We start from the raw sequence: 12028 nt of genomic DNA, 5'->3' as shown, positions 1-12028 counted from the left end.
TTTAAAAATAACTGAACTTTACCGTAGTATTAACTCATATATAATAGCTATGTTTTACGACTGTTGTTTTGCTGCTAATTCCTTTCTCTTGGTTGTTTTAATTAACTTGATCTTCGCTATTGTATGTGAAGAGATAAATAACCCTACGTTTTCTACGAAATTCAACTCGTAGTTTACCGAACGCACCTCTACGCTGTTTTCAATATAATACAAGAAGTATCACCGGTTTGTTTACAACTGGAATCACTCAAGCGTGAAGATTAGCCACTCATGCGGAACTGACTAACATGACATAGACATCATACTAATTAACCAGTAAATATATTTGGGAACAAATAGAACACAAAAAGCCTTAAACATAAAATTTTATCACAAAAAGTTCATGTAATTTTACATTTATTGACACAAAATCACAAACAAAAATCAGAATTTCAAAATTGATTTTTAAAAACAAGATTTTATAAAGTATTCACAACAAAATTATACACACTATTCAAAACAATAAAACAACAAATTAATAAAAACAAAACAAATATTAATATCATTTTAAACTTTAATATTTAATGCTTGCGAGACAGGATATATTTTAAGTCTAATCATTTCCTCCCAGGCATATGCTTTAAGCTGTAACAATGCAGATAAAGTAACCAAGGGATTATATATGCTATCCACATTTTGAGCCGATGACAGTTGTTATGTCTGCTGTGTGATTTGTAGTTGGATCTTCGAAGGAAACAAAATGGTGAAATATGATTATGATGAAAATGAAGGTAGTTATTGTGTTTTAAGTGATATAGTGGTTCCCATATAATGATTATATGAATATTGTGTTTATATTAAAGTTTTATGTGAGCCTACGATATATTATATATGATAGGGATTAATGGCAAATATAGTATGAGGGTATTATATAGGGCAGTTAAGATGAATTTAGCGCTATAGTAATAGATAGAGGTATAGATGGAGATATATAAGATATATATATATATATATATGTTTAATGAAGTGTTATAATGTGGTTAATTCTGTATTAAAGTTTCAAGGCTATGATAGGATTTATATGGCAGGGATTACACACGGTAAATATAGCGTGATAAAGAGTATGTTGTAAGTGTTAGAGTGACAGTTATTTATATTAAGTATTATGCAAGGTTATGTAGTTTGTGTTGCAGTGGTTATTAATAAGGTATATATATCAGTTGTTATAATATGAAAAGTTTATAGACACTCAATAATAGATATTTATAGACATGGTAATTATGGTATAGTTATAGTTATATAATAAAGTTACATTTGAGATGAAATATACAGATATTTTGTTACAATATGACAAATACTATTGTTTATGGTCCCTTATAGTCACTTAGTAATTGAGGCTAAGACTATACTTGCAATATGAGAGAATATACAAGTTTATTTATACAACCCTCTTACAGAGGGATTTAGGCCAGAGTTACCCATTACCCCAACACCAAGGGATTTAGGCCAGAGTTACCCATTACCCCAACACCCAGGGATTTAGGCCAGAGTTACCCATTACCCCAACACCAAGGGATTTAGGCCAGAGTTACCCATTACCCCAACACCCAGGGATTTAGGCCAGAGTTACCCATTACCCCAACACCAAGGGATTTAGGCCAGAGTTAACCATTACCCCAACACCAAGGGATTTAGGCCAGAGTTAACCATTACCCCAACACCAAGGGATTTAGGCCAGAGTTAACCATTACCCCAACACCAAGGGTGCAAGCCCCTGCCAAGACACTGTAAAGGCCAGAGCAGGCCCATTACACAAATATACAATATAGGAGAATAAACAAGTCACATACATTCATACAATATGCTTATAGAAATATAAGTTGCATATATATATATATATATGCCAAAGTTTCTACTATAAACAAGTCACATACATTCAATATACTCACAGAAGCGACGACTTTATTGAACCATGAAGTCAAGAACGAGACTCCTCCTTCCACCAGCGCTACCCCAGATAAACAAGTGAAGAAGCAATATCTTCCCCCTTCAATATTCCTCATCGTTAGCAATGAATTCTGCGAACGATTCACGTTTTATGGAATAAAAGGTAAAAGCAGTTGAATAATATATTGTTGTGTGAAAACAACTGGTATATAAGTGATACATATAGTTGAATAGTGGGGGGGGGGAGATGGGGGACCTATTTATACTATTCATACTTTCGGTATAATGTAATGGGGTAACTGGGAAATGGTATGTATAGTAGGGTGGGGGAATATGGAACACCATTTCATTCTTTTTTCACGTCCCATTTGGTAGTAAACAAAAAACATTCAACAAATTATAAAACCGTATCCTCACAACTCCCATAGACCGTTGTTAATTGTTTAAAACACGATCAGGATATTTGGATATTATGTGCTAAAGGTGTCCCATCTTCCCCCACCCTACAACTGTATATTGTAGTGTAAAAATATAGCATAATATAATGTTATACTGCGTGGTTATGTTTTAACTTATAATGAGTTTTTTTATACTGTATTGTTGCATTAACAGCCACACTTTTATTTTAGCCTTTTATTCAAGTAGTTTTACATATGGTTGTATTTTAACGACTTTCATTTTACAACTAATTTCCTTCTTTTCGATGAATTAAATGAAGTTTACTTTATTTTGAACAAGTGTTAGGTTTGTAATGCAAAATAATCTGTATACTGAAGATTTAGTTATGATGTCATAGCATGAAATGCTAGACAAACAAAACACATTATGACATTTCAATCCATCAACAAATTTAAACGTGGCTGTTTCGTGCAACAAACTTCCTGACTGCATCGTGACAAAATCTATTATTTATTGACAAAATCTATTATTTATTGACAAAATTTAAATACCAAGGAATAAATGGCCGAACCAACTAAATAATATAAATAATCAAAAAATTCGCAAAACTGTAGCAATAATCAGTGCTTGTAAAAGACTGAGTAGACTTGGTGAAACATCTGCTGTATTATAATAAGTCTATACTCGATAATTGCAATACTTTACAGATTATTTGATTTCCAAATTATTAACAATATAATTTTGATACAGGTCAACAAATTATAAACGCAACACTTTATAAAACAATTCAATTAATTTTTACTAAATATTAATAGATGTATTTTACTTATTATATAATTATCAATGAACTCAATCACAGCTGTCCTGATCATTTATTTGACCTCGAAACTTAAGATGGACCACAGCACAGCCACAGCGGTGTATCATTCGTTTAATGTGGTTTGTTACTTCTCCCCAATATTAGGGGCGTGTATCGCTGATGGGTGGCTGGGGAGGTATAGGTAAGTATTTGTGTGTTGCTAAGTGTCGTGGAAAGTTATAACACGAGTGTTCTGTTTCATACACCTCATGCCCGCTTATGAGTTACCACATATGTAACTTATTTATCCTTGCATGGCGAGGCAACGACAGTCGTTATAACACGGGTGTTCTGTTCCATACACCTCGTGCCCGCATATGAGTTGCCACGTATGTAACTTGTTTATCTTCGCATGGCGGGGAAACGACAGTTGTTATAACACGGGTGTTTTGTTTCATACACCTCATGCCAGCTTACAAGTTGCCACGTATGTAACTTATTTATCCTCGCATGGAGGGGCAACAACAATCATTATATCACGGATGTTTTGTTTCATACACCTTGTGCCTGCTTACAAGTTACCACGTATGTAACTTATTTATCCTCGCATGACGGGGACCTGAACCCAGTTTACTACACAATTCTAAATATATCTAAATCACTTGTTACATAACAAAGCCATTATTACATCACAGAACGATATTATACATGTCGATTATCTACATGATAGGGAACATTGTGATGTCATTAACGGCCATCCCGGCACTGGGGGCGCCAGAGATACCGGGTCCGATGATTGGGTTGTTAATTATCGGCAAGTTTAATTATTTAATTAATTATTTTTATAAATAATAAAGTGGTTGTATCTTTTACAATACGTATTAAATTCAAAAAGATATTGTTTCTCCGTTTATAACAGACAAGTTTTTGTATTTTCAACAATATGTACTGAATGTATTTAGGAAAATGTTCAAAAATTTAAGTAAATTTAGTTTAAAACATTAATTTAAAGTTATTTTTAGGCAGTTTTATGTTTCTTTAAACGTTTTTATTATGTGTTTGATAAAAACAATTGTAGTTTATTTAAATTTTTTCCCAAAACAAGCAATTTTTTGTATTTATTTTAAAAACTATGAAATCTTGGAATTAAATTTCTTTATTTTCTTGCAGCGATCGCCACCGGAGGCATTAAACCAAATATTTCAGCGTTTGGAGGGGACCAGTTTAAACCGGACAATTTAAAATATCGTGAAATATTTTTCTCGTTGTTTTACTTCTTTATCAATATGGGAGCTATGTTCAGCACGCTGATCACTCCAATATTAAGATGTGAGTATAAACATGAACTAGTGTTTGTGGGTTCAAGGTTTATCGCTGCCACCATTGTGGGCGTATGTGTCCTTGGGCAAGACATTTAACGGCAATTGCTCTAACCCAGTGGTCACTAATAGGTTGTAGTATACCCTGGGTGTTGTGGTAACGAGCAACTCTGGCTAAAATCCCAAATCCCTTGGCATTAGTTAGTAAAGTTATTAACTATAGACTTATTATAATATAGCAGATGTTTCACCAAGTCTACTCAGTCTTTTACAAGCCCACTGATGATGCCAAAAATATAGAAACAACATAGAAACAATGTAACTCACACATTATTTGTTTTTTTATGTTTTTAGCTCGTGTTTCTTGCTTTGGTGACGTAACTTGCTACTCCCTCGCATTTGGTGTTCCAAGTATGTTGATGTTGATCTCTATTGTGGTATTCATACTGGGGACTCCCCTCTACATACGATCACCACCCAAAGGTGACATCATAACAAGATTTGTTGGCTGTGTGAAGGTAACTGTGATGTCATAATGTTCATTATTACAATTTCAATTCACAGAAATAGAAAGTTTGCAACATAACACCGGTGTTATAACAACAAATTTTAAGTGTGAAAGCAACTCAATATAAAATTGTTAATATTGTAAATTTATTACAAATATATAACCTCCCACTGTGACATAGTTGGCATAAAACCACATGTTATTATATTAATATTAAATATCAATATTAACGCTACAGGGGTCCTATTGTTGGCGTTATTGGACTATCCTATAAGCGGGCACGAGGTGTATGAAACAGAACACCCGTGTTATAACGACTGTCATTGTCCCGCCATGCGAGGATAAACAAGTTATATACGTGGTAACTTGTAAATGGGCACGAGGTGTATGAAACAGAACACCCGTGTTATAACGACTGTCATTGTCCCGCCATGCGAAGATAAAAAAGTTACATACGTGGTAACTTGTGAGCGGGCACAAGGTGTATACGACTTAACACCTGTGTTATAACATTAAATATTACAATTTCAAACTTACATTTTTAAAATCACATTAATGCCACCACAATTAGCTTATGTGTAACATACATAAACAGTTCAGTATGTTGTTGGATTGTTTCATCAAACATATTTAACACCCCCCACACAGTACGCAGTGGTGAAGAAATACCGAACAGCAAAAACTTTACGCACGGAAACGCACTGGTTGAATTACGCCATTGGTGTTTATGAGGAAAGGGAGGTTAATGATTTCAAGGTTGGTGGGCGGAAGTGTGTGTGTGTATATGGTGTTGGTGTATATATATTTATATGGTGTGCATAGGTGTGTGTAGGGTATATATATATTTATATGGTGTGCATAGGTGTGTGTAGGGTATATATATATATGGTGTGCATAGGTGTGTGTAGGGTATATATATATATGGTGTGCATAGGTGTGTGTAGGGTATATATATATATATGGTGTGCATAGGTTTGTGTAGGGTATATATATATATATGGTGTGCATAGGTGTGTGTAGAATATATACATATATGGTGTGCATATGTATGTGTGGTGCATACACGTGTGTGAACCGCAGTGTACATCGGCACCATCTTGGAACAAGTCTATCTTTTTTAAAATAAACTAAAATGCACGACTAATTGTCCCCTGATTTCCCTGAACTTTTAAATCATAGGCACCAAACCTGGGGTGGCAAGGTGGGCAGGCCAACCCTGGGGTTTCTACCAGTTAACTTTACAACCACTAACCCACCATGTTTAAATTTGTACCCCCACCTGTGTTATGTACCCCCCCATATAACCCCTATATTAACCCCGCACACCCACACATTAACCCCATCTTACCCCCAGGCAGCCATGAAAGCGATGTTCATATTCGTTCCCCTCCCTGTGTTCTGGTGTTTACTCGATCAACAAGGTTCAACATGGACGCTACAAGCGGAGTCCATGAGTGGACACCTGGTGAGGTTTATATCATATATAATAACAATAAAGATATATAATATAGGGTATAATATATACATGCATATCTATGAATATGATATAGGTTGAATGTATCATACAAGCTTCCAGTATTATTACTCTGATAGTGGTGGCCTGAATAGGGCGGTAAAATATAAGCAATAAGAAAAAAATAGCTTTATCATTATCTGGCTTAAATTTAGAAATGTTTTTTCACATACACAAGGAGCCATGGGCCAACTCTGGCCTAAACCCCAGGTCCCAAGGTATGCCTCACCCATATAGAACAGCTTCAGCCAACCTACTTTACAAATACTAACAAGTTGATTATCACACAGGGAGCAATCACACTTGAACCCGACCAAATCCAAGTCATGAACCCAATATTGATTCTGATGTTAATTCCATTATTTGACTTTGTTATTTATCCTTTTCTTGCTAAGTAAGTATACGGGGTATGTATGAGACCTGGGATGTAGGTCTATGACTTAAGCACTTCAAATAGGCACTGCAAGCCTATCTGTCCTTGATCAAGACACTTAGCAGACATTGCTCCAACCCAGTGGTCACTAATGGGTTGTAACACCCTGGGTGTTGGAGTAAAGGGCCCACTCTATACTATATCTTAGACCACATTGTACGCCACACAGTAAAACTATATACCCACTTTTATCCATTATACCAATCCATTACATAACTACAGATGGAACATGCTTACCACTCCATTACAAAGGATAGGTACAGGCATGATAATAGCTTCCATATCGTACATTGTGGCTGGTGGACTTCAAATATATATTACAGTGAGTATCAGTATATACATTATGTACATGGGGTGTAAGAGTCTCTAACCAAGAGGTTATGGGTTCAAGGCTTGGCAGTGCTGCCACTGTGGGCTTATGTGTCCTTGAAAAAGAGACTTAACAGCAATTGCTTCAACCCAGTGGTCACTAATGGGTTGTCTAAATAATCAGCCATAGGAAAACACCATCACCCACAAAGTTACATACGTGGTAACTTGTAAGCCGGCACGAGATGTATGAAACAGAACACCCGTGTTATAACGGCTGTTGTTGCCCCGCCATTCGAGGATAAATAAGTTACATACGTGGTTACTTGTAAGCGGGCACGAGGTGTATGAAGCAGAACACCCGTGTTATAAGTTATAACTTTAGCAGAAAAACCAAGATAAACAACCAAGATAAGTCACATCAATCTATTGAAACTCACATTATTTCCACACAGAGTCGAGCTGTGCATTTCCCCACTGTTGGTCACTCAGCATTAACTTTATCATCTAATATTCCAACAACATGCAGCATTAGTGTTACATGGGATGCCAAGCAACCACCACAAGTGTTGACCGGGTCTATGCAACTGCATAGAGCTATAATTACATCTAATCAGTATGATTTTAAAGTGAAACCAAAAGGGAAACACTGTGCATTGAAACAAACCTCATTTAAACATAATGTAAGTTACGTAGAAAAGAGATCTTCCAGCAATCATTTTTGTAAAGTTAGAGGCCATTTAATAAAGTTTTGACAAAATTGCTGGATGGCAAACGAAACGTCGGAAATATACAACGTTTTTCATACCAACCAAGCCCTTGAAAGATTATTTACAAGTAAATAAAAATAATGTTTTCTCCAACCCAGTGGCCACTAATTGGTTGTAGCACCCTGGGTGTTGAAGTAATATACCAACTCTGGCCTAAATCCCTGGCTCTATGTCCAGTAAAATGAAGCATACATGAACATTTAATACTAGAACCAACTCACACATTAGCCCAGGATTGTAAAAGTTGTAAGTCCGGACGGTGATCGTTTAATTTTATTGAAAATCCGGACGTGTTATGTTTTATATGCGTCTGTCACCCAAGCTACCAAATCTTGTTATAAAGCGTATTACTGACTATCACCACGACACCACAGTCTAGTGCGGCCGCCTGTGCGATAGAATCGGTTGTTAAAGCTGCAATGTTTGTTTATGTTCATCGCGTCTTTGTAATTATCAGCCAACACAGACAGGAATTAGCCTACCAATATTTTACCACTATTTTTCCAGTTAACAAGTGGTGTATCATACACCTTGTTCTTGTATTCAAACAACAACCAAAATATCAGCGAGCATTTCTATGTGACGGCTCACGCTAAAGCTAAGAATGGACTCGCCGACTCCAGGTGACAATACATAGATATCATATATATCTAACATGGAAACATCATATCATATAATATATCAGTTAACCAAGAAAATAGAAATATTATATAGGCTTTTTAACAGTAATTATTATGAAATACAAAAGGCTAAGTATGGCTTAAACCCAGGGTATTTGGCAAACCTCACCCATAATACAGAATAAAATAAAAAAGCTTCTAAAGCAAAAATAGTAAAATACCTAAACAATTTGAATTCACCTACTATTTTCTACCCTGCGTTACAATTCTAACTATTTTCTACCCTGCATTAACATTTTCTACCCTGCACTAACATTTTCTACCCTGCACACAGGTTTTCAATGGCCCTCCCCCCAACCATGGACACGCGTAACATCACTGTTCATATTTACGACTCTTATGGAAAACAAGTTTACAACGCAAAGTTACTCAATGACATGTCGCCTTCTATGTAAGAATACCCTTAGTAGCAACATTAGCCTTAGCAGCAACACTCTTATTAACAACAATTTCCTTAGTAGCAATAATACCCTGAGCAGCAATGCCCTTAGTAGCAACAAAACTCTTAGCAGCAACAATACCTTTAGTAGCAATACCTTCAACAGCAACAATTAAATAAGGAAATGCAAAATGCACTAAAGTAAAAAAAAATAAAACTTTTGACTTCTAAACTTAAGATCACAATTCTAACCAACATAACATTCAGATACCAGCTACTCCATCCAAAGATAAAATACAAACTTCAAATAAACCAAACATTGAACCAAAACACAAGCGTTCTCCACCACGGCCAGTATACTGTGGATAATGGGGCAAGCTATACCGAGATTCTCATGCATGGGGAAAAAGGGGTGAGTGGACATGTATCCGTGTAGCTTCGGCAAACGACAGCTGTTATAAGACGGGTGTTCTGTTCCATACACCTCGTGCCAAGTTACCAAGTATGTAACTTTTTTAACTTCAAGTGGTAGGGCAACGACAGTCGTTATAATATATGTGTTCTGTTTCATACACCTCGTGCCAGCTTACAAGTTACCATGTATGTAACTTTGTGGTGATTGTTTTGCTGTAGGGCTGGCAATTTGGACAACACATTAGGAGTTAATGGGTTGTAGCACCCTGGGTGTTGGGGTAATTGGCTTGGTCTAAACCCCCATGGCATGCCTCACTGTAGAACCTCACCCATATAGAATAGAATGTGCATATACAATGTTGGGGTAATGGGCCAACTCTGGTTTAAATCCCAGGTCCCATGGCGTGCCTCACTGTAGGACCTCACCCATATAGAATAGAATGTGCATATACAATGTTGGGGTAATGGGCCAACTCTGGTTTAAATCCCAGGTTCCATGGCTTGCCTTACTGTAGGACCTCACCCATATAGAATGAAATGTGCATATACAATGTTGGGGTAATGTGCCAACTCTGGCCTAAATCCCAGGTTCCATGGCATGCCTCACTGTAGGACCTCACCCATATAGAAAAGAATGTGCATATACAATGTTGGGGTAATGGGCCAACTCTGGTCTAAACCCCAGGACCCATGGCGTGCCTCACTATAGTACACCCACATATAACTAACACCCCTTATACCCCAGTACTACCTCCATAGACTGGTAGACATACAAGCCAACCAAGTAAACATGTTATGGCAAGTGCCACAGTATGTGTTGATTGAATCGGGGGAGATACTGATATCGGTTACGGGTCTTGCATTCGCTTATTCGCAGGTTAGAGAACTACATTTGTTGTGTTTTTAAACAGGCCTAAGAGCCACAGTTTGTAAAGTTATTCCAAGAGTGTCGTTGTAACACAGGTGTTCTGTTTCATACACCTCGTGCCCGCTTACGAGTTACCATGTATGTAACTTATTTATCCTCGCATGGCGGGGAAACGACAGTCGTTATAACACAGGTGTTCTGTTTCATACACCTCGTGCTCGCTTACAAGTTACCACGTATGTTACGGTGGGTGATTGTTTTCCTGACATCACATTCTTACCTCATAACATCCATTATGACATCACAGGCCCCATTATCGATGAAATCATTAGTGATGGCTGGGTGGTTGGTGTCGGTTGGGGTGGGAGACTTTATTGTGGTGTTGTGGGCGGTTATTGTGGAGATTGAGAAGAAGAAAGGAAGCTATCACGAGAATCCTGTAAGTGAATAAGTCTGGATGTTAACTTCAAGCTAGGGCCATTTAATTGAAAATATGGTTAGTTGGTCAATTTAATGTAACATACAATTCATACAAGTTATATTTATAAAACTTATAAATTTTAAAATAAATAAACAAAGGACCAACTTACATTTACAGTCAGTTAAGTTCTTCATATTCTCTGGCATGATGATGGTCACCACTGTCTTGTTTGCCTTTTTCGCACGTAATTATAAATATGTGGGGCATGGGGAATTTGAGAGACTTCAAGAAGAAGAGGAAAAAAGAGAAGTGACAGAAGAAGGCAAAGTGAGGGAACTTGGAGAAAAAGATGAATAAACAAGAGAAATTCTATTTTTAAAAGGATTATTAAAGGTCTTTAACTATTTTACGTGATTTAATACATTTATTCTAAAACATTTTCAATATTTTGCCAAAATTCATTTTATCTGCATAAAAATTAATAGTATGATGTCATAGTCAATAAGATAATTTAAACTATGACAAAAATCCTCACTTTGTTTATAATTCATTCATCTATTTTCATATTGTTGCAAAAATACTTTCTGTTTCAATTTAAGATATTGTGCTGTCCAATCGATTCAACATAGTTATATATGGTTGGGTAGAACGTGTTTATAATGTATAGTACTGTGGGGTAAGATGGGACACCTTTAGCTCATAATATCTAAATATCCTGATCGTGTTTTAAACAATTAACAACGGTCTATGGTAGTCGTGAGGATACGGTTTTATAATTCTTTGAATGTTCTTTGTTTACTACTAAATGGGGCGAGAAATAGAATGAAAAGGTGTCCCATCTTCCCCCACCCTACTATATAACTGATTAAATAAAGTAAATGTAAACTTGTAAATTAATCAACTTTTTTTGGCAGAAATATAAGTTGGTTAAATACAATAATACCCGATGACATTTTATGTGACAGAATGAAATGTATTTTTAGTAAATATGTAAATTGTTAAACTGTTTTTCTTTTTTTTTAACCCGTTCCAATTTTGTGCAATATAAAGTAAATCAAGTGTGTAGGTAAAGAGACAATTGAAATATGTTTTCTATGGTTGAAATATGTTTTCTATGGTCGAAATGTGTTTTCCATGGTTTAAATTGAACAATACACAAAAATGTACAAATCGAAATTTTCAAAAACGTTGAATATATATATAAAAATATATACATGTGTTTTTAGGCACTAGTGCCCCTATATATCATTTTCTGATGATCAGTTAATCATGTTGTTTCTATTTACGTCT

General features: G+C 36.0%; 1 protein-coding gene and 1 long non-coding RNA gene across 3 annotated transcripts; one reads left to right on the top strand and one right to left on the bottom strand.

Annotated features, from left to right (window-relative positions):
* Positions 1 to 562: 562 nt before the first annotated feature.
* On the bottom strand, positions 563 to 11058 carry LOC113475534. 2 transcript variants are annotated; one of them, XR_003397279.1, is made up of 5 exons: positions 10908 to 11058; positions 10598 to 10754; positions 4771 to 4965; positions 1929 to 2057; positions 563 to 723 (listed from the first exon to the last, which is right to left on the bottom strand). It is a non-coding gene; the product is annotated as an uncharacterized LOC113475534 (long non-coding RNA). The 2 variants fall into 2 exon arrangements; XR_003397280.1 differs by having other exon boundaries at positions 4771 to 4951.
* LOC100186930 (solute carrier family 15 member 2-like) lies at positions 663 to 11914 on the top strand. Its single transcript, XM_018816791.2, has 17 exons — positions 663 to 770; positions 1931 to 2089; positions 3185 to 3326; positions 3820 to 3938; positions 4295 to 4453; positions 4798 to 4961; positions 5600 to 5707; positions 6306 to 6416; positions 6755 to 6858; positions 7120 to 7219; positions 7662 to 7889; positions 8484 to 8599; positions 8931 to 9047; positions 9303 to 9447; positions 10195 to 10326; positions 10625 to 10756; positions 10916 to 11914. Exons 1-17 carry the CDS (start codon positions 740 to 742, stop codon positions 11093 to 11095), a joined length of 2247 nt encoding a protein of 748 aa, XP_018672336.1. The 5' UTR covers positions 663 to 739; the 3' UTR covers positions 11096 to 11914.
* Positions 11915 to 12028: the final 114 nt, after the last annotated feature.

This window comes from Ciona intestinalis, unplaced genomic scaffold (genome assembly GCF_000224145.3).
Source record: "Ciona intestinalis unplaced genomic scaffold, KH HT000823.1, whole genome shotgun sequence".
Taxonomy (NCBI): Eukaryota; Metazoa; Chordata; class Ascidiacea; order Phlebobranchia; family Cionidae; genus Ciona; species Ciona intestinalis.
The sequence above is the reverse complement of the archived record's forward strand: the minus strand, read 5'-3'. Positions and strand labels throughout refer to the sequence as shown.